Raw genomic sequence first — 23,186 nt, forward strand, 5'->3', positions numbered from 1 at the left:
AATGACTCCACATTGAACTAAAACCGAAGAGGGTGGCTGGAGGTGGATCAAGTTAATCAAATGGGTGAATTTTTGTTTTTTTTCGGCACCACATTCTTAGGACAAGGAAATGATTAAAGGACTGTTGGGTCTCCCTAGTTTCAGGTATTTCAGGGCACCTTTCAGGCTGTCCATTTTTACCACCAGCTTTTGAAAGCTCTCATTCCAAAATTAGCTCTGAAAAAAAAAAAAAAAAAAAAAAAAAAAAAAAAAGGAAGGAAGGCGTTTTACACGTGGATCATACCCTCCTTGTGAGCCACAAGGAAAAAGTAGTTAGCCATATCCCCCCCCCCCCCCCCATCAGCACTTTTGGTCAGACTTACTAATAAAAAGTAGGACTCTGTATTAATGAAATTCAAAAGTCAGGGGCGATTCCCCTTCCCCACCTTCAAGGCAAGCAGATAACCACTAGATCAAGGTTTCTCAACCAGGGTTCCTTTAGAGGTTGCTAGGGGTTCCTTGAGGAACGAGCAATATCTGCCTCTCAGATAGGTTCCCGCTGACACAATCGATGTTTTTAGCCATCTATAAAGGGGGTAATTCTTCTTAATGATCACAAGTGTAAGGAACATTCTTCCCCACTGACCCTCACACTAATGTATCATGAGCTGTAGACACAGTAATTTTTAGCAGGGGTTCCCCGAGACCAAAAAGTCATTTGAAGGGTTGCTCTGTGTTGGAAAGGTTGAGAAAGGCTGCACTAGTTCAATTGTGCTACAGTAATTTGTGTGCTACAATACAATTGAAGATTTCCTGTGTGATGCAAAAATAAACAAACTGCACCTATCTTTCCCAAGTGTTGAAGGGCACAATGAGCATGAAAACTTAAGTGAACTCGAGTCTCTGCAAGTGAAGTCTGTGCGATTTTCCCAGCAGTTTTTATGCACGTATGGGGTGAACAAGGCCTTCATCAGTTTTTATGCGCGTTTCAGTGAGTTTTAATGCACGCTGACATCAGTTTTCACACATCTCAGTTATGTGATCTGTTTACACCAGTGTTGATGTCACCTCAGCTCGAACCCCCCCATATCTCTACACATGGTGTGAATGAAGCATTATTCACGTGGTTTTGCCAACAATAAATGTGCAGGCATGTTCCACTGTTATCACCATCAAGAAGCCTGACCTAAAGCTGGCTATAGGCTAATCGATATAACAGATTCCACTAGCACAGATGGTCAAGTCTCAAAGCTGAGGCTATTGTATATTGATAGCCAGCAGCTGTCAGAATACCCAAGCAGTGGCTGCACTTGATTAGACGTAGCCACTGTTCGGGTGACAATTTTCTGTCCAACTCTTTCCATTTTGCAATTGAAGGATGTTAGGTGGGAGAGTGCTGACAGAACCAGCCACAGAGCTGAAATTCAAACAAATACTGTATGGCCAGCTTTAGAAATAACCTGCAGCCACCACTGGACTGCATGTATGTAGATGGGAAATGGCTGCAAAGAGGCATAAGAAATAAAGAGGTATAAGTTTATACAAAACCATGCTTTGGTAAAATATTATATTCAGTTAGGGTTTACACATTTAGAATCCATTTAAAAATACAAGATCGCTCAAGCTGACTGGAATTTGAAGCAGTTATAACACACACCCACACACACAGTAACACTAACCTCTTGTACAACTTCTGTTAATACTTCCAAATGTTCAGGTGAGGCAGGAACTTCAGGTGAACTGGGTACACTAATGATTGGGATGGCTTGTGCTTGGACTTGTACAGTCTGCGGTTGGGGTAGCAGAGGAGGTGGTATAATCTTGATCTGCAATGGGGGAGGCTGCACACTAAGCCTCACTTTCTGCATTGGCTGTAGAGGTGGAGGAGGCTGCAGAATAGTGATTGATGGTTGCTGAGCAGGTGCCATCTGTAGACGTGGTGGTTGCTGCATCTGTTGTAATGGTGGTGGCTGTAGGCGCGGAGGCATCTGCATTGTTGCCTGTAGTACTGATCGTGTGACTCGCGTCTGAGGGCTGGGCTGCAATTGGTGAAGGGGTAAGCCACGAGAAGTCACCATAGTAGCTGGAATCACTGTCACCATGCCCTGAGACACAGCGATTGATGCGGGGATCTGTCCCGCCTGGAGCATCTGTTTGGAAATTATTATTTTAGCAATGCTTGGTTGGGTAGCAACTACTTGTGGGAGTGGAGGAGTAGGTGCAAGTGGAGGTGTTAGTACTTGACTAGGTGTTTGGGCAGGAGGCGAAGAAGCACTCTGGGGTACACTGACTGCAGCTGCTATAGAGGGAGAACAAACGGGTAATTCGGGCAAAAGAGCTGGTGTAGCAGGAGGAGGATCCAAATCCATAGTCTCCACAACCACCTGTTTGCAAAAATATTGGGTCATTACACAACAATCAATTTGAAAACATCTTTAATGACATATTTAAATCAAAAGCTATTCCTTTATTTAGTGCTCTCGGTGTCACTACTCAAGAGCAGATGCAATGTTCACATGTGCTGGGAGAAACTCATGGGGTTGGTTAACATTAGAAATTAGATCCCACAACCACCAAAAAATAATTCTCATTAAAATACATATGTCCTTTCTGCAAAAAAATCCTTTGCCCCGTGCTATCAATTTTACCTGAATACTGCATACCAAACAGAGCAAGAAGCCAGGGATGATGTAACGCCTGTGAACATGCACAAGAATTATATCAGTAATAGCTGTTCAGTGGCAGAAAAGGAGACGAGTAGGACACGGAGGAAGCAGCAGGGGAGATGTCATTCTATCAAGCTTTGCAACCAACTGTAGGCTAGTCCTGTCATCAATGAAGGAGGTCATAATAAGAGCAGTTTGTACAGAAAACTTAGCATTTGCACAGCTTTCAGCAAACGTTAACGGTTTTGTTAAAGTCCTTAAAGCATTAACTCCAAAAAGGAGATGTTAAAAAAAAAAAAAAAAACGCTTGCCGACGCTTTAAAAACAAGCTTTTGGTGGGCTTTAGCAGACTTTCATCAAGGTTCAAGTAGCGCTAAAGCCTACTGAAGCCCGATAGAAGCTTAATGGAAGTGTTGACTTACAGCAAGACCTGCGTTTCAACCCCTACACTGGTGCTGAAGGGTTTTCTAAAAGCTTGAAGTTGATTTTCCCCAAAAAAAAAAATCAAACACAAACCTCTGTAGAAACCTGCTGTAGATATTTTATACAACATTAATTCCATATGTACAAAGCCTTAAAAGGATAAGTTCACCTTTTAGACAAAAATAATAAAAATGCAAATGAAAGGAAGAGTGCATTTATTTCTGTCTGCAGGAGCTGGGAAAGCATTGCACCAGTGATCAGTAGATCACTGATGCCATGCAGGTTTCCTGCAGACCTGTCACAATATCTGCTTACTGTACAGGATGTACGAGCAAGTAGATATTCTGACAGGAAGCTTCTATGAACTACCACGGCGCTCCACAGTGCTGTGGTAGTTTACTGAAGACTACAAGCCCACAGCCGCTAAAGGCTGTCGGGACTTGAAGTGCATTCATTTACGGAAGTCCATGAATGAATGACGCGGCCATGTGGGCAGAGCCCCGCATGGCCACACAGTTTTCAAATTTTCAAATACAGATAGTACGGGGAGGGGGGAGGGGGGGGCGGTGTTAGGCGGCTTCTGGGGCTATGGGAACATGTTCCCAAAGGTGAACTTATCCTTTAAATACACTTTACAGTGCACAGACATGAAGCAGTTTACAGTAAAATTTTCACATCAATGCTCCTAAAGAAACACATACGGTCATGAATCTACACAGTGATAACAAGTGTGGCCGCTGGCAAACAAAGTTTGATATACCCAAACCTAAAAGCTTACAATATCGTGAAAGGATATGGAAGTGCATACATATGGAGATGATCTGGGTCTGAGAAACATGCCGTGTCTGCTGTACCTGTTACAGTTTATGCTTTGTAAGTGTGCATTTGATTAAGGTGATGTTTTTGTTACACTACAAGGATCTGGTGGAAGATCTTTTTTATTTTGAATATGGACTTTGATTTAAGAGAGACATCACCTTTTGCACATTGAGCACTAATTTTTTGTATATTTTTGTTATATTTATTGGCGCTGCATCATATCATAAAAAAGCTAGGGAACACTGACCTCTCAAAAAAGGAATTCAAGTGCTAAAATGGGGTCATCATAATTTTGGTATCCAACCCACAAGGACACATGTGAAAAGAAAGCCCATTTTAAGCTCAGAGGCAGCTTTACCTGTGACATTTGATTTTCCTTGTACAGTGCCAAAGCCTTTAGATATTCCTTTTTAGCTGCCTCAGTTTTTCTTTTATAAACCTAGGGAAAAAAAAATAAATAAATATCAGTGACAGACAACTTTTGTCAATTGCTATTGTAACATCTTAGCATGTTATTGCTATTTTTCTTCATCTTTTGTACAATTTTATAAAATACCCACACAGTACATGTCTGATACCCAATTACAAATACCCCTGTGAGTTAAATAAATTAGATTAAAAAAAACAAAATCAGTGAACTGTGAAAAGATAGCAAAGAACAAAATAGTAAAAATCTTTTCAAAAAGGTTACCTGCTTCTGCTCTTCTCCAAGGCTGTCCCACATAGAGGCCACAATTTTAGACACCTCCCCAAATGTTGCATTAGGGTTTTGTCCCTTAATGGCAGCCTGCGTGTCACGAAAAAATAGAGCATATGCAGAAAGAGGTTTTTGAGGCTCGTTAGGATCTTTCTTCTTTCTTTTCTTAGAAGCTTTCTGTTTCTTTGTTTGTTCCACAACAACATTCTTAGGAGCAGTTATCTGTGAAGTACAACAGCAGATGTAGCATTGTCAAAAACAGCTTTCATGATTTTAACTGAGTGATTGGGAAATGATACTAACCCTTCTAAAATCTTCCATGTCCTCATCATGCAAAGAGCTTGTGGGTGAGGGAGTAGGTGACAGGTGATCTTCAGGAGACTGAACTGGAGGCAAAATAGTACCACCACCAAGGCTCAAACCAAGTTGGGTGCTCAGCTCTGATTGGTCAATCGTTGTTAGCTGACTGTGAGCCAGAAGACCAGTTGATATGTCGGTCATTGAAACATCTATGGTAACTGGTGGGTTGGCACTGTACGTGGTGACAATGGGATGATCCAAATCCTGCACACAAACAAAAGCAATCAAACATTGTATTTTTGTTTTAAGTAGGGATGCACAGATACTGTGGTAAGTATGAGTACTGATACTTTCGATCAAGTACTCCCTGACACCAATTACTGATACTCTGTGGTGTGATTCACATTAATGGATGCAAATTGCACCTCAGAGAATAGCATGCGTTTTAAACAGGAATGAGATTCCTCTCCAAATTGCATTCGGTTTCTCTACTGCTTCTGTATGAGCCCAGGCTCGTTATAGCTTGCGTTCACACAGGAGTAGTGCGGGAAACCTCCCTGCAGGCATTCCATGTTGAGTCTCAGTGGTAAGATGAAAAAGCGGCAGGGATTTAAAATCCCTGGCGCTTTCTTTCCTCTCCTTGCAGCGGTGACAGTTCGGGCCAGAGGACTTTTGATTGGTCAGCAGCATCATCACATGGAGGATGCTGACCAATCAGATGCCATCTAGCCCGAACTGTCATCGCTGCAAGAAGAACACGGTGGGGATTTAAAATCCCTGTCGCTTTCTCTCTTCTCTTACCACTGAGACTCAGCATGGGATGCCTGCAGGGAGGTTTCTCGCACCGATCCTGTGTGAACTTGGGCTATGACAAGCCTGGGTTCACACAGCAGTGGGGAAACCGCATGCGATTTGGACAGGAATCGCATGCTAATCTTTACGGTGCAATTTACATCCATTAATGTAAATCGCACTGCAAAAGTATCAGTTAAGGTATTAGGAGTATTTTCATGAGTACTCATGAAAATACTTGGTATCGATGCATCCCTAGTTTTAAGTGTAATAAATATTACTGTGCTGCAGGATTTAATGTTTACCATGGTTAATCCGGTTCCAAGCAGTCCACCAGTTTGTTCTATTACTTCATGGGACATTTCCACTGGCATGTCCAAAGTCTGAACTCCATACTGTGCTGCAAATGCTCCTTCTTGAACAGCTGTAGGATCCCCAAGATCATCAAAGTGTCCAACTACATCAGTGACTGCCAGGGATGGGTCAGAATCTAAGGATATGGGAGGTATCTCAAACTCCTCATCTCCTAGGCTTGGTGTATGAAATGTCTGTACAGAAAGATAATGGAAAAAATAGGGACATGCTTCAGTATTAAAACAGGCTGGCACTTAACTGCCAACCATATTAGAAGTGCTGTATCCCCAGTTCTACTCTGACAGTAGGTAAAAAAAAAAAAAAAAAAAAAAAAAAAAAAAGGAAGGAGAAAATGCATTACTAAAGCATTAACGTTTTGTAAAAGATTGAGGGATTCTAATACTTCATTTCCAAGCATGCATGAATTCGAATTGGAAGAGGTATAGAAATGCATTCAGAAGCCTTAGCGGCTTACATATCAGTCCACCTAAGGAGGGGAAAGACCTGGCATTATGCTCTAGCTTCAGAACGTCATTAATAAATGATTGAATTATATGCCAGATTGGATAGAGAAAGATCAAGTAAGTTTCATCCCTGTGAAGGAAGCAAGAGAATGTATTGAGAACAAATTCTTTTAATACAAAAGAACGAAGGTAAAAAGCCAGCCCTTTTGTCAATAAATGCCAAAAAGGCGTTTGACAGGGTGGATTGGAATTATATGCTTTCAACAACACAGCATCTAGGTTGGGGAATGCGTCAGGGAAGCCCACTCTCCCCTTTGCACTATCCCTGGAACCCCTACTAGCGACGATTCAGGCAAATCAGGAGATACAGGGTATAGAAGTGAAGAGAGACATCAAGTAACTGCATTTGCATGAATATTTTGCTTTATGTATCCAAAACAAAAACATTGCCTATTATTATGCAGGAATTAAAAAGATATGGGGAGATCTTTAATATTTTAGATTTTTTAAATATTGACCTTATAATTTTAATATAGCTCTGTTACCCAAGGGGAGTCCAGGGTCTTTAGACCTTTGTGCCCATTTATGAAACAGAACGGTTTGAAATACTGGAGTACAAATCTATAGATGGGAGCTAGAATTACATCAACCTATCTCAGAAGATCTAAAGCGTAAAGCCATAGACTTACTTATGTACCTCAGTAGATATGAAGATAAAAAACAAATTATAAACTATTGGCTAGGTGGTATTATGTTCCATCAAAAATTACATAGGATAAAACTCTGGGTCCGCATCGGAATGTTGGACAGAATGTGGGGGTGAGGCCCATGAATATTGGCACAGTCCAATATTTCAGACATATTGGAAAAGGGTTTTAAAATGTAATGGAGATGATTAGTAAATTCTGAAATCGTACAAGACCCTTTGCAATGTCTTTTCTTTCTACTAGTGATTTAGGGAAAAAAAAAATTACAATTTATACCATTTCTGTTGAATGCAGTAAAAGTATTAATCCCAAAATATTGAAAATAAAAAAAAAATTACCAATTATGATAGAATGGTTTAGACAAATACACTGCTCAAAAAAATTTAAAAGGAACGCTTTTTAATCAGAATATAGCATCAAGTCAATTAAACTCCTGGTGATGGAACCAGTCAGCCAGATACCACCGTAAGAAAGCTAAGAAAGATAAACGTCCAGACATAAGAAGTAATTTGTGGACAGATACCAACGAAGTGCCTTCACTGATGGTGACTGGCAGCAGAGCCATGAGGAAGTAGCTGATCACATGACTTAGAGAGGTCACATGACCAGAGTGCAGTGGGAGGAGATCGCAGAGTGTTCCTGGAACCTGAGCTTTGTTACGGTGGTATTTAAAGGGGCCTCTGGCTGATTGGTTCCATCACCACCTGAGAGCTCCAGCAGCACCACCACCTGTAAGCAGAGGAAGGATCTTCCCTGTCCAGGACCACATCCAACTCCTAGAGGTGACCTTTACTGCTTTATTGCGTATTAACATTACGCATCTGGTGAGTGAGTACTCTTACCATATTATTTTGGAGCACCGACACTGGATCTTGACAATAGCTTCACCTAGACCTGCACGGACTGTCACTTTTTGGATCATTTATATATTTATTATTGACCGATTATTATTAGCGCTGCACTTTGATGTATTTGATTGATGAAGGTTTTTATTGGTTACCTTTGGTGCAATAGCTTCTATCTTTTAGGGCGCTCACTTTTACATTCCATTTTTATACTGTATTTAATAATCCTCTGAATATACCTGTCTGGTGACGGTGTGGGTTACAGACAATTCTTGCTCACATCTGTTCTTGCTAACATTGTGAAGGGCTGATAGTCCCAAAGTTATCTGGTGGTAGTTTGGAGTTTGAAGGGTTAATTTCATAATTAACCTAACCCAGTGACAATTGCTCTCAGGCTGCTGGCAGCTAGATTGTGGTCCCGCGAGCTGGAAAAGCTCTGTGCAGGCTGCAGCTGAGAGTGGCATTGTTACACACGTGACAGCGCGGTGTGAAATTGGATGGTTCTTTGTCACAAGTTGGTGAGAAGGGTAGGGGGTCGGGCACAGTGTGTCACAGAGGTCACTGACTTTTTCCCAACTCATCTTTTCTGACTGTTTTTCACAAGTTTTGCATTTGGATAGGGTCAGTGTCACTACTGGTTGCATGAGGCGATACCTGGACCCTACAGGGGTTGCACAGGCAATCCAACTCCTCCAGGATGGCACATCAATACATGTCATTGCCACAAGGTTCTCAAGAGCATGGAGGAGATTCCAGGAGACAGGCAGTTACTCTAGTAAAGCTGGACAGGGCCATAGAAGGTTCTTAACCCATCAGCAGGACCAGTATCTGCTCCTTTGGGCAAGGAGGAACAGGATGAGCACTGCCAGAGCCCTACAAAATAATCTCCAGCAGGCCACTGGTGTGAATGTCTGACCAAACAATCAGAAAGAGGACTTCATGAGGGTGGCCTGAGGGTCCAACGGCCTCTAGTGAGCCCTGTGGTCACTGCCCGGCCCCATAGAGCTTGATTGGCATTTGCCATTGTACAACCAGAATTGGCAGGTCCACCACTGGCACCCTAAGCTTTTCACAGACGAGAGCAGGTTCACCCTGAGCACGTAACAGACAGGGTCTGGAGAAGCCGTGGAGACCGTTATGCTGCCTGTAACATCGTTCAGCATGACCGTTTTGGTGGTGGATCAATGATGGTCTGGGGAGGCATATCCATGGAGGGATGCACATATCTCTAGAGGCTAAACAATGGCAACCTGACTGCCATTAGGTATTGGGATGAAATCCTTGGACCCACTGTCACACCCTACGCTGGTGCAGTGGGTCCTGGATTTATCCTGGAGCATGAAAATGCCCAGCCTCGTGGTGAGTATGCAGGCAGTTCCTGGAGGATGAAGGAATTGATACCATTGAATGGCCCCCACGTTTACCTGACCTAAATCCAATAGAACAAATCTGGGATATCATGTTTCATTCCATCTGACACCGCCAGGTTGCACCTCAGACTGTCCAGGAGCTCAGTGATGCACTGGTCCAGATCTGGGAGGAAATACCCCAGGACACCATCCATTATCTCATTAGGAGCATGCCCTGACTTTGTCAGGCATGCATACAAGCACGTGGGGGCCATACAAACTACTGAGGACCATTTTGAGTTGCTGCAATGCAAAATGGACTAGACTGCGGCATCATTTTTTCACTTTGATTTTTGGGGCGTCTTTGAATTCAGTCCTCTGTAGGTTGATAATTTTCAATTTCCATCAAACGATGAGGCATCCTTGTGTTCCTAACACATTACCCAGTCCATATCAGTATAGACATCCAGCATATTTTTCCCCATTGAGATCAGATAGGTTTTCAAAGTGTTCATTTAAATTTTTTTGAGCAGTGTAGACAGAACTAGATTTAATGGATGAGCTGATGTATTTAAAACCGTATTTGGTCTATGTAAGATACAAAAAGAAATGAAAATGCTCTAGAAGAGAGGCAGGAGGGAAAGGCAGAATAATCCCCATAACACGAACAGGTAGAGGATAAGAAAAGGATGATGGTCAACCGTGTTTTTAGAGGGAAGGTTAAAAAGATAAAAAACAGAATATGACGACTGAGGAAGGTAATTTATTCTCTTCTCGATGGCGAGTGTCTGATCATTGGAAATGAGCAGGATGAGTTCCAGCACAACTAGAAAACTGACCATGCAGTTCTCACATGCCTAGTGTGGTCAGTGTTTAATAGGAAAGCAAAGGGACTGGCAGGAACACCAGGGATTTCACACAAGGAAGCAATACAAAAAGAGCAGGATATGTTTTAACACAAGTACATGGTACAGCAGGCTCATATCATGAATATGAAATGCTGGGTTTACATATTCTTTAAGAAGGACCCTCCCAAAAGTGATAATGTAGTTACAAGCAAGTGGAGTATAGTAGGCTAAGTCAGCCATTGACTTTAATATATTCTAGTGGTGAGGTCTTCTTTGCATAACTCCTGGCTCTGTTTCTGCTTACAATATTGTAACACCATACACATTTAATGTATCTATCTCCATCCAACAAAGAAAATGGGAAGCTCTCATGACCAAGGCAGGTGTGCTGCCCTAAAAATTCAAATACAGCTATATCATTCAGTCCCATAAAAGATACACAAAACTGTCAGGTGATTTAACTTGTCAACATGTAACAGCACACAAAATTAAAAAAATGTGTTGTGGTTCTTGTTTAAAGAACCCTTTAAACCTACATTAAGAGAAGTATGGGGCATGCTTTTGCAAATGCTAGCTGCCTACTTGTTATGCTGACACACTGGCTTTAATAGTTTCTAAGTCACCACACCATGAAAAATATGCACATTAGGAAAGTGGGAGAATTGCATATAGAGAGACTTAAAGTGGCTCTAAAGCAGTGGCTTTCTTAAAAGCAGGACTACACTGCACCTGAGCAACACAAACAGAAAACACTATTTAATTAATTTTTAAATATACAACGCAAACTCCCCATTAAAAAGGATAGGTTCACCTTTGGAACATATTATATGTTCCACCCGTTTTTAGGGTTGAACATGTAACATGTTCCCATAGCTGCAGCCGTGCCTGCCGCCCCCCCTCCAACATATAGTATGGGGAGACCCGTACTGTTACATTTGAAAAAACAGCGGGGCTTTGCCCACACGGCCACGTCATTCATTCGTGGACTTGCGTGAATGAATGAACTTTAAGTCCTGGCAGCCTTAGCGGCTGTGGGCTTGTAGTTTATGAACTACCACTGCGCTGTGGTAGTTCATTGAAGCTTCCGGTCAGAATATCTGCTTGCTCATACATCCCATATAGCAAGCAGATATCCTGACAGGTCTGCAGGAGACCTGCATGGCATCAGCAATCTACTAGCAATTTCAGAAGCCGTTCAACAAAAGAAGCACCCATAACTCCCCAGTGACAAAAACCCATTCAACAGAATGAAAGTCTAGGAGCCCTAATACCTTGGTATACAAACATGTTCATTCTCCTATCATGTACAGACCAATAATTAAGTGTATCCAAAAATCAAAATATATAATGCAGTTTACCAATCCTTAAAATGCAGTAGCTGCAATGGTTTTCCCACTTTTACTCTTTATTTTTACCTGGTGATCCAGCCAGTGACACTTCCTGCCTTGTGTCCCAACTCTGGATAGAGAAATACTGGAGACATCTTTGGACAGAAGTCAGTCTGAGAGGAGGGTACTGTTAGATGCACTAGCAGAATCCAGGTTTTCCAATCAAGTCCACCTGTCCATTTTTCAGGTAAACCTAATTGGAAGTTTCATGTGGGTCTATGGGTAGTCCGATGTTAAACTTGTGTCTACTTACACCTGCCCATCTGAGACCGTCAAGGTCCAGCATAAAATAAATCCATCTAAATGTCATGGATGTGAGCTAGCCTCACGTAAAATTGACACATCTGTTTACATCCAGCCACCCAAGGATCTATCACATGTCTGCTCCTGTCCACTGTCAAATTGCAGACACGAACTCAACTGGCATAGAACAGATTTGGGGGGGGGCACCTGACAAATAAAAAAACAAAAACGAACTCTACTGCAGCCACCATATCTAAGGATTGTAAAGTGGCAATAGATTACTTTTTTTTACCAGAATTAGATAAGCTTTAACCCTGAGGCTCGATTCACACTACTGCGACCTGAAATTGTGTGATGTACAGTCCAACTTTGCCAGGTGACTTCCTGGCAATTTGAGTACGACAGTAATGAGGCTGGACTTTCATGCCATGCAACTTTGCCTAGGTAATCTTTCTGTAATATCTGTTCCAAATCACATTACTATAGATGAGGATCCACCTTCTATTAAAGTCTATGGGCACAAGTCAGATAGAAGTCGCCTTGAAGTAGTACAAGAACCTTTTCTAAAGTCGGAGCAACTTCAGTAGTGCCAATTAAGACCGCTCTCATAGACCAACATGGGATTTCACATGTTATGAACTTGGAGTCTCACGAGTCGGATGTCAAGTCACGCAGTGTGAACTGAGCCTAAGGGTCTGGGTCATTGGGCTTTTGTTTCAAGATTTTGAATATCCATACAGGTCTACGGGCATGACAGCACGTCAGAAAGAGGTAAAACATACCTGGAAATGGATCCTGAATGATATCATGGGTTTCAAACGGATGTCATCAGCATAAATCCAAAGTCCATCAACACAGGCCCCAACTTTTGCAGGAATGTTCATTGTTTTATCAATGTTTGAGCATCAGAGAAAATAGTTCTGTGCTTCCAATATAAAGTGTTGGCTACATAAAATGTGCCTTTAAGGCTACTTTCACACTGGCCATCAGGGCCAGTGCAAATTTTTGCAAAAGGAAAAAAAAAAAAAAAAAAAAAAAAAAAAGGATTCCTGCTGCGCCTCTCAGCAGCTAGGTGTGGTCGCCAGCAATCGGTCATTGTGGTGAATGGGGCCAGCAGCCACACCTAGCAGCTGAGAGCTGCAGCAGAAAATCAAACTTCTGGTGTGCATGTAGTCCAACTCAAATTCGAAAACCTTTTTTTTTGCCTAGGCTACATTCACACCAGCAGTTTGATCTTCTGCTGCAGCTCTCAGCTGCTAGGTGTGGCCGCTGGCCCCATTCACTACAATGACAGATTGCTGGCGACCATACCTAGTCACTGAGAGCTGCAGCAGAAATCTAACTGCTGGTGTGAATGTAGCCCAACTCAAAATTCGAAAACCTAGGAAGAAAAAAAAAAAAAAAAAAAAAAAAAAAAGGGGGAGGACAGGCTTAGTTAATTCTTATGGCTGCTATAGAAGCAAACTTGTTCGTTCAATTTTGGGAGGATGATGAATGTTTGTTCTATGCACCCAGGCTCCCACTTTTGCCTAACCAGTACAACCATTATGATGTGGTCTTTCAGCTGGATGTTTCACTTATTCTACATTCAAGATAATGCAGTCAGTCAATGTAGGCACCCTCCGTTCCCTAGTCTCTTAGGATTGAGCCCACCAGCATCCATGCATTTACAAAATATAGGCTTCTTGGTGCTTACATTTTAGTTTTTGATGTTTTTTTTTTCTTGTACACACACGTTAAAATTATAAGTTTGTTTTAACCGCCTCCCGCCTGCTATATAAGGAATTGACGGGTGCAAGGCGGTTCTCTCATTCTGGGAGGACGTCATATAATGTCCTCCCACTCTAACCTCGCGTGTACGGAGTGCAGCGATCGGTGGTGCGCTGTGTCCCTCAGACACAGCGGATCACGATCAACGGAAAGAGCCGAAGACGTCGGCTCTGTCATGTGATCAGCTGTGTCCAATCACAGCTGATCGCATGTACATAAGGAAATGCCGGTTATCAGCATTCCTCTCCTCATGAGCTGTCATGCTGACAGCTAGTGAGGAGAGCCGGTAAATCGGCATTACTCAGAGGGGTCATGTACACTGATCATCAGGGCACTGATGATCAGTGTGCCCTGATGATCAGTGCAGCTCCAGCAGTGCCACCTGTCGGTGCCCATCAATGCCACCTGTCAGTACCCATTAGTGCCACATCAGTGCCTACCAGTGCACATCAATCTGAGCTGCCTTTCAGTGCTGCCTCATTAGCGCACATCAGTGAAGGAGAAAAATCACTTATTTACAAAATTTAACAGACCAAGAAAAAACAAATTTTTTTTTAAATTTTCAGTTTTTGGTTTGTTTAGCAAAAAATAAAAAAACCCAGAGGTGATTAAATATCACCAAAAAATAAAATAAAAAAATAAAAAAATAAAAAAGGATAAAAATTTCATATGGGTACAGTGTTGCATGACCACGCAATTGTCATTCAAAGTGCAACAGCACTGAAAGCTGAAAATTAGCCTGGGCAGGAAGGGAGTATAAGTGCCCTGTAGGCAAGTGGTTAAAGCCCAAGTGCAGCCAAAATATACAGATACCAACACAAAGGACATAACTTACAGTCAGTCGGATGTTTCAGTTATGCTGCTTTTTCTGTTTTTATTGGCGATCACGTGATGTGGTAAAAGGCCAATCTCAGCGGCCTTTTACCACGTGATCAGCGGTGTCCAATGACACGCTGATCACAGGGAAATGCAAGTGCCGGTTCTCAGCTGCACTTTCCTCACGCTGTCAGATCGTGAGGAAAGTACTGCCGAGAACCGGCAGTTGTCAGAGCGAGGATCGGCACCGATCATCAGGGCCCTGATGATCAGTGCCCTGATGATCGGTGCCCAGCAGTGCCACCCACAAGTTCCGCCCACCTGTGCCCAGCAGTGCGCCCACTAGCTCCGCCCACCTGTGCCCAGCAGTGCACCCACCTGTGCCACTCTGCAGTGTCACACACCTGTGCCACTCTGCAGTGTCACACACCTGTGCTGCCCACCAGTGCAGCCCACCAGTGCAGCCCACCAGTGCCCAGCGGTTGTGCCAGTCAGTGCCGCCAGTCAGTGCAGTCTATCAGTACCCATCATCAGTGTCACCTATCAGTGCCGCCTATCAGTGCTGCATATTAGTACCGCCTATCCGTGACACCTCATTAGTGCTGCCTATCCGTGCCCTTTAGTGCTGCCTATCAGTGCCGCCTATCAGTGCCCATCAGTGCCGCCTCATCAACGCACATCAGTGAAGGAGAAAAATTACCTGTTTGAAAAATTTTATAATAGAAACAAAGAAACTTTTTTTTTTTCAAATTTTTTGCACTTTTTTATTTATAGCGCAAAAAGTAAAGCGCCCAGTGGCGATTAAATACCACCAAAACAAAGCTCTATTTGTGAGAAAAAAATTATCAAAATTTCATATGGGTACAATGTTGCATGACCGCGCAATTGTCAATCAAAGTGCGGCAGCGCTGAAAGCTGAAAATTGGCCTGGTAAATAAGGGGGTATAAGTGCCTGGTAGGCAAGTGGTTAAATAGGAGTACAAGCTCTGAAAATCTTAGAATATATGCAGGTTTCTATAAACGTGGAAAGCAGGTAGCTGGGCACAGCTTTACATCAGTGCACGTTTTCTCCACACACTGACAACAGCAACCATTTATATTGGGTCACAGTCATGTATGGTTTTGCAAAACAAATATACTATAATCATCTTACTAATGCAAACATTATTCCACTGAAAACATTTAACTTGACTTTAATACATCTGAAATAAACAGAATGAAGGCTTACCTAAAGCTTGTTTCTCAGAGTTGTTTTGTCTGCTTTACCCTTTCCTGAAGGCTACTTCCCTAATTCTTTACACAGTGTCCTGTCTGCTCACATGACCTGTCCAATCAGCTTGTTACACATTCATTTTAATTTATCTGCTAACACTTCCTCTTTCCTTACCAGAACACATCCTATCTGTTACCTCTTCTGGAATTGCCTAAATGTATATGAATTGGTAGGAGTTGGGGAGTGATACAAATTGGATTGCATTAGGAATGTTGCAATTAATGAGTTATATTCTGTTTTATGCAACAGAGTATTTTAAAATAATAAAGCTAAATCAATATATTATTACTGATGACATGCTAGAGGATAGAGTTTAAAATATTTAAGTGAGTAAATCCTCTTTTTTTTTTTTTTTTTTTTTAAATGGTTACATGCCCCACTGAGTCATTAAAAAGATCCCATTTCTATTAACCACTTCCAGACCGGACACTTTTACCCCCTTCCTGACCAGGGCAATTTTCAGCTTTTAGCGCTATCACACTTTGAATGACAATTGCGCGGTCATGCAACACTGTACCCAAATGAATTTTTTACCATTTTTTTGAGATAGATAAAGCTTTATTTTGGTGGTATTTATTCACCACTGGGATTTGTATTTTTTTTGCTATGTAAAAGAAATGTCCAAAAAATTTGAAAAAAAGTGTTTTTTTTATAAAATTTTGCAAATAAATATTTCATCATAAATCTTAGCCAAAATTTATTCCATTATCTTTAGTAAAAAAAAAAAATCCAAATTAGTTTATAAGCAAAAATTATAATTTTTAAACATTTTTTTTTACATTTTTTTTTTTTCTTTTACATACTGTCACCCTAGCAGTACAGTGTCACCATGGTGACACTGTACTACTTGTGAGGGGTGATGAAGATTTTTTTTTTTTTTTTTTACACTGATTGCTTTTACACCCATATAGGATGTAAAAGCAATCATTTCTCTTTCTCTCTGTGTGCATTCTTGCACTCATTGAGAAGAACTGAGTGAGCTGTGATTGGTCACAGCTTGTCACATGGTACAAGGCTTTTGTGAATAGCCTTGTACCATGTGATCTCTGTGATCATTCACAGATTTCACACATAGTAAGCAATGATGTCAGAAGTGACATCTTGCTTACTACTTTGCATGTGATCACTGATTGGCCAATCAGTGATCACATGATCGGGATCTCGTACAGAGGTCCCGTCCAACGATCGGTGTTTCACTGTGTCCGGAGGACACAGTGGGCACCGGATCGCGGTGCTGCGCGCTCCCAGGGAGCGTGCACAAGCAGGGTGCGGGGAGGCCGTTTATAGACGGCCACCCGACCCTGCAGTGCCACCGTCCGGCCGTTTATATACAACGGCCGGTCGGGAAGTGGTTAAGACAGTTGTACAGGCTCCTCTACTTTAATAAAATTGCAGGTTTCCCTGTACACACCAAAGGCTGGCCACAGACTAGTATATAGACCAGGGGTGGGCAAACTTTTTGACTTGAGGGCCGCAATGGGTTCATATATTGGACCCGGGGGCCGGACCAAGAGTAGATGAATGATGTGTATGTGTCATCCATAGTAAGTATAGTAATATTCCCCCATAGTAAGCATAGTAATTCATCCCCCACATAGCAATTCATCCCCCACATAGCAATTCATCCCCCACATAGCAATTCATCCCCCACATAGCAATTCATCCCCCACATAGCAATTCATCCCCCACATAGTAATTCATCCCCCACATAGCAATTCATCCCCCACATAGTAAGTCCCCCATATAGTAATTCATTCCTTATATAGTAAGTCCCCCCTGTGTCAATTCACTTACCTTTGCTCCGCGCGTTCCTCTCGTATTCCCGCGCCGTTCTGGTCTTCAGGGAGGACTGTGAGAGAAGAGTTCGTCACGCTGCCCCGCCTACATCCTGGCTGCCCCGCCTACATCCTGACAGCTGCAGAGTCCTGACGCCCGAGAGGAGGGAGGGGGCGGCCATCCAAGAGGGGGGGCGGCCATCCGAGAGGAGGGGAGGGGAGGAGAGGAGGCCGCCCGCCCGAGAGGAGGGAGGGGAGCGGGCGCCCGGCACACAGGAGAGCCGCATCTAAGTTTGTAAAGAGCCGCGGCTTGCCGACCACTGGCCTTGCGGGAGCCTAGCTCCGCGGGCCGGATTAAAAGGTCCGCCGGGCCGTATACGGCCCGCGGGCCGTAGTTTGCCCATTGCTGATATAGACTATGAACAAAAATCTAAATTGTTTGATTTTTTTTTCATACTATTGTGCCATCAATTGTTTCAGAATTTTCCTCTGCAAAAACATTTTTTCTTCATCTGTGGAATGATGCAATATATCATGAGCTATTGGTTTGAAATAATAACACTGGGTTTATTATGTTAAATAGCTTTGTTTCACGCACTTCCAGCCCCATCTATCTGGATTCCTTGTTATTGCAAGGCTGCAATAAACAAAAACATTGAATTTGCTTATCCCCTACAACCAGTTCTGGCTGCAGGTTTTTATTTATTTATTTATTTTAATTACTATTAGTAGAAAAACACACACTCTACGGTCATCAAAATAAATCATGACAGACTTTTGGTGACAGGGAACACTCTTTTGTGCTCATGCCCATTTCAGTTTATTTTATAGAACGATAATGCTATACACAATTAGAGGATAGTTCATTCCAATGTAAAATTTTCAGTATGTTTGATGTAATTTTCAATAACCATATGAAAAATCACCGGTTGCTGTGGGCACATTAAGGATTAACAAAAAAAAAAAAAAATCAAACAAACAATCTTTCTTCTGACAGTCTGGCTGAAAAACGACAAGTCCATCCAGTTCAGCCATTTAAAAAAATTAAAATAGAAAAAAATTTAAAATAATCCTACACCCACAGTTGATCCAGAGGAAGTAGAGGGCAAAAAAAAAAAAAAAAAAAACCCCAGCAAAGCATGATCCAATTTGCTCCTGCAGGAGAAAAAAAAATTCCTTCCTGATCCCCTGAGAGGCAATCAGATATTCCCTGGATCAACTTTACCTATAAATGTTAGTATCCAGTTATATTCTGTGTATCCAAGAAAGAATCCAGGCCTTTTTTTTTTTTATTTAAAGCAATCCACTGAGCTGACCAGAACCAACTCTTGAGGGAGTCTATTCCACATTTTCACAACTCTCACTGTGAAGAAACCTTTCCATGTTTGGAGATTAGATTTCTTTTCCTCCAGACGTAAAGAGTGCCCCCTTGTCCTCTGTGATGACCTCATGGTGAATACCTCTACACCGAGTTCACTATATGAACCACTGATGTATTTATACATGTTCATCATATCCCCCCTTAATCTCCTCTTCTCAAGAGAGAATAAATTCAGTTCCTCTAATCTTTCCTCATAGCTGATCTCCTCCATGCCTCTTATCAGTTTGGTTGCCCTTCTCTGTACTTTCTCCATTTCCCCAATGTTCTTTTTGTGAATTTGTGCCCAAAACTGAACTGCATATTCCAGATGAGTTGTTACTAATGATTTGTACAGGGGTAATATGATATCTCTCTCTCTGGAGTCTATACCTTTTAATAAAAGAGAGGATTTTGCTTGCTTTAGAAACCGCAGCTTGGCATTGTATGCCATTATTAAGCTTGTTATGATCTACCAGAACGCCCAGATCCTTCACCATTGATTCCCCCAGTTGTACCCCCCCCCCCATGCATGCATATTCTTAGCCCCCAAGTGCATAACCTTACATTTATCAACATTAAACCTCATTTGCCACATAGTTGCCCAATTAAACAGTGCATTGAGGTTGGCTTGTAAATTGAAGACATCCTGTAAGGACGTTATTCCACTGCACAGCTTGGTGTCATCTGCAAAGACTGAAATGGGATTTTTAATCCCAGACCCTTTATCATTTATAAATATATTAAAAAGTAAGGGTCCCAACACTGAACCTTGGGGTACAAAAATACCACTGACAACCCTAGACCATTCAGAGTATGAATCATTAACCACTACTCTCTGAATACGATCTTTTTGCCGGTTTTCTATCCATTTACATACAGATTTTCCAAAGCATGTAGACTTTACCGTATACATTAGCCGTGTGTGGGGAACTGTGCCAAACGCTTTTGCAAAATTCAAGCATACCACGTCCACCACCACCCCTCTGTCCATGGCTCACCCTCTCAAAAAAAGAAATCAGATTTGTTTGACAACTTCTGTCGTCATTTATGAATCCATGCTGTCTGTTGCTTACAATATTTTTTTCCAGCAAAAACTCATCTATGTGGTCTTTTATTAAACGCTCCAGTATCTTCCCAACTATAGGAGTTAAACCAACAGGTCTATAATTACTTGGTAAAGATTCTGACCCCTTTTTAAATACTGGCACCACATTGGCCTTACGCCAATCCAGTGGTAGTATGCCAGTTATTAAAGAGTCCCTAAAAATTAGAAACAAGGACATGCAATTTTGTTCATTTTTCGACTCATGTATGGCCTGCTTAAAGTGGTTATAAAGGCTGAAAGTTTTTTACCTTCATGCATTCTATGCATGAAGGTAAAAAAAAGCCTTCTGTGTGCAGCAGTGCCCCCAGCCCCCTCAATACTTACCTGAGCCTCGCGATCCAGCGATGTTAATGAAAGCTTTGGATGTCCCAGATCTCTGCATCCTCATTGGCAGAGACAGCAAGCGGGAGCCATTGGATCCCGCCAATCACAGCCAGTAAACCAATGAGGGGAGGGGGGCAGGGCCAAGCCACGGCTCCATGTGTGACATAGCTGCTTGCTATGGGGGTACCCGAAATACAGAAGGAGCCAGAAGAGCCTGCAGGGGACCCAAGAAGGAGGAGGATCCAGGCTGCTCTGTGCAAAACCACTGCACACACTAGGTAAATATAGACTTTTTTTTTTTTTCTGTAAAGACTCTGCATTCTAGCTGGGACACACCCATTTCCCCTACCCAGTCCTGACACCAAGGTCCTAGCAGTGGCCAGGGAAGCCTCCACAGATCTGCAAACTTTGTCAAGGCAGATAATGTAAAGCTCACTCAGCTGCCATCAAACCTTTGTTCGCCTTACAGCCAAGGGAGCAGCTGTGTGATGTTTATCCTAAAGAGCAGCTAAACCCTTTGATTTACCCCTTTCCCAAAACGGCACAAACCGTTATTGATGAATTATACAATATTAACTTATCCTCTAGTTTAGGAAAAAAAATCTGTCTTTTCTGCATGGGGGAAAAAAAAAAAATACAGGTGGTCTTCACTCAGTTGTTACCCAGTGAAGCAAATTGAACAGATACTGTCTGGATTACCAGACAAGTCATATGTAAACTAAAGACATTACACAAATATATAAAAGGTAAAGATTCTGAAACGTTGGTTGTAAGATTGACTGTGCCAGAATGCACCATACTGTCAAAAGCTTCTAATACATATTTTGTAAAAGAACTACATTAGGTAAACACCCCATGCTATAGTTAGTCTGAACATAGCCTGTGTATAAGGGGTGGTGGTACTAGATCATAATTTTGACATGCCAATCTAGTATTGTAACAGGACATCTAAAAATATACAATGAAGGTGGTACTGTAGTTTAACTTTGTAAAAGATTAGGGCCATTTTAATATACAAATGTCACACTCACCTCTGTCCCAGTCAGGAATGGGTGTCCTGAACCAGTGATGGTCAGGTAGCTGTCACTACCCCCTGGAAACTGCAAACAACAATGTGAAGAATTGTAACATGTTGCATCAACAATACTGTATACACAACAGATAATATACACATTTAAACCCCTTTCATGCAAATATATGCACCATAATCTTAGCAATAACTAAACTTCCTGTTATGCTTTAACCACTTCAATACAGGGGCACTTTTACCCCTTCCTGCCCAGGCTAATTTTCAGCTTTCGGCACTAACAGTTTGGATGAAAATTGCGCGGTCATGCAACACTGTACTCAAAGTAATTTTTTTCACACAAATAGAGCTTTCTTTTGGTGCTATTTAATTTCCACTGGGTTTATTCATTTTTTGCTAAATAAACTAAAAAAAGGCGGCAATACGGGAGGACATCCTATGACGTCCACCCGGATCAACAAGAGTCCCGATCGGCCGTCATTCTCCTATAGGCCCGGTGGAAACTGGTTAAATTGGTTGTAAACCTCAGACATGAAATATGAACAGAGAATGTCCCTCCATAGCAAGGGTCTCCAAACTTTCTACACAAAGGGCCAGCTTACTGTCCTTCAAACTTTAGGGGGGTTTGACTGTGGGAGTAGATAATGCCCTGACGAAGGAGTAAACAGTTCCCCATCGTTGGGGTCAGTGGGAGGAATACTGCCCCATCGTCTGTCAGTTGCAAGAACTATGCCCCACCGTTACAGACAGTGTGGGGGGAATTTTGCCCCAAGGGCCAAGCAAAGGACCACATCTGGCCCCTAGGATGTAGTTTGGAGACCACTGCTCTATAGTGTGTACTTGTCTTAATCCAGAGCATTACCAAGTGTCATTTCTCTCTACTGCCTCATTCTTCTGCTATCCACATTGATCACTTCTGACAAGTTTTCCTGACACCAGGAGATATTAAAAAAAAAAAAAAAAAAAAAAAAAAAAAAAGTGACAAGGGGAGGGATCTCCAGCACAGTCTGACAGCCTCAGCTGTTACTGTGTGAAGGGAGGTTTGTCCCTTCCCTACAACCAGCTTTCCTCACAGAGCGCTGCAGAGTGTAACTTCAGGTCCCCTCCCCCTGCTTTCTGTAAGCTCAGACAAGCTGTGTAAATTCTGGGCTTTGAACAGCTGTAAAGAGAAGAGAAGAAAGCAGATAAGCCAGTACAAACTATGCAGTAGGATTTGTATCATCTCTGTGTATCACACAAGGCCAATCACTTCACTGGGTATATGTAAAGGTTTACAACCACTTTAAACTTCATTACCTTACAAAAGCCTGCATTGAGGCGCATGAAGTGATCTCAGTATATTTTATACACACACACACACACACACACACACACCTAATGCCTATGCACAACAGCAGCAGTCTTGATTACTAACACAAATTTTACATTGCATCTTTACTGACACTGAAGGGACACTATTTTAGACCCAAAATCAAGCCCAAAAGCTCCCTGAATCCATGATATGTGGATAGTAGCACCATTATTGTATGTTTCAAACCCAAAAGGCATGCTTGTGAAGTAGGATTAGTCACCCCTCCTGTGTCACTGATCTCTGCTGTGAGATCTATACTGGCTGAAAAATCTTTCAGGAATATCTGATGCCTGATCCCCTTTGTGTTGGCTTTGGTTCCTTCCTCTGTCCCCTACATCAATAGTATACATAGCAGTGTGGTAGGAGTTGGAGGAGAGAACCACCGTGAACAGGGAGAACAGGCATCCAACGCTCCTAGAAGTGTCAAGATGTTGAAGATTTTTCAGCTAGCGTAGGTCATGAAGACAGTAGAAATCAGAGTCGGGGCACAAGCAATTTTAAATATTAACCC

The 23,186-nt window shown here is 42.2% G+C and overlaps 1 protein-coding gene across 2 annotated transcripts in view; it reads right to left on the reverse strand.

The window, feature by feature from the left end:
- The window catches only part of TOX4 (TOX high mobility group box family member 4), a 56,998-nt gene that overhangs the window by 14,510 nt on the left and 19,302 nt on the right, over positions 1-23,186 (reverse strand). The window contains exons 2-7 of one of the 2 annotated variants that reach the window (XM_089687039.1): positions 21,329-21,397; positions 5,982-6,224; positions 4,888-5,148; positions 4,579-4,806; positions 4,246-4,326; positions 1,659-2,363 (exon numbers count right to left, since the gene is read on the reverse strand). In XM_089687039.1, coding sequence (XP_089543165.1) covers positions 1,659-2,363; positions 4,246-4,326; positions 4,579-4,806; positions 4,888-5,148; positions 5,982-6,224; positions 21,329-21,397 — 1,587 coding nt within the window. The remainder of the gene's footprint in view (positions 1-1,658; positions 2,364-4,245; positions 4,327-4,578; positions 4,807-4,887; positions 5,149-5,981; positions 6,225-21,328; positions 21,398-23,186) is intronic. The other variant, XM_089687040.1, reaches the window with a different exon arrangement.

The sequence above is a fragment of the Staurois parvus genome, unplaced genomic scaffold, assembly GCF_062004578.1.
Source record: "Staurois parvus isolate SC_StPar_1 unplaced genomic scaffold, SC_StPar_1.0 ptg000415l, whole genome shotgun sequence".
NCBI classification, from domain to species: domain Eukaryota; kingdom Metazoa; phylum Chordata; class Amphibia; order Anura; family Ranidae; genus Staurois; species Staurois parvus.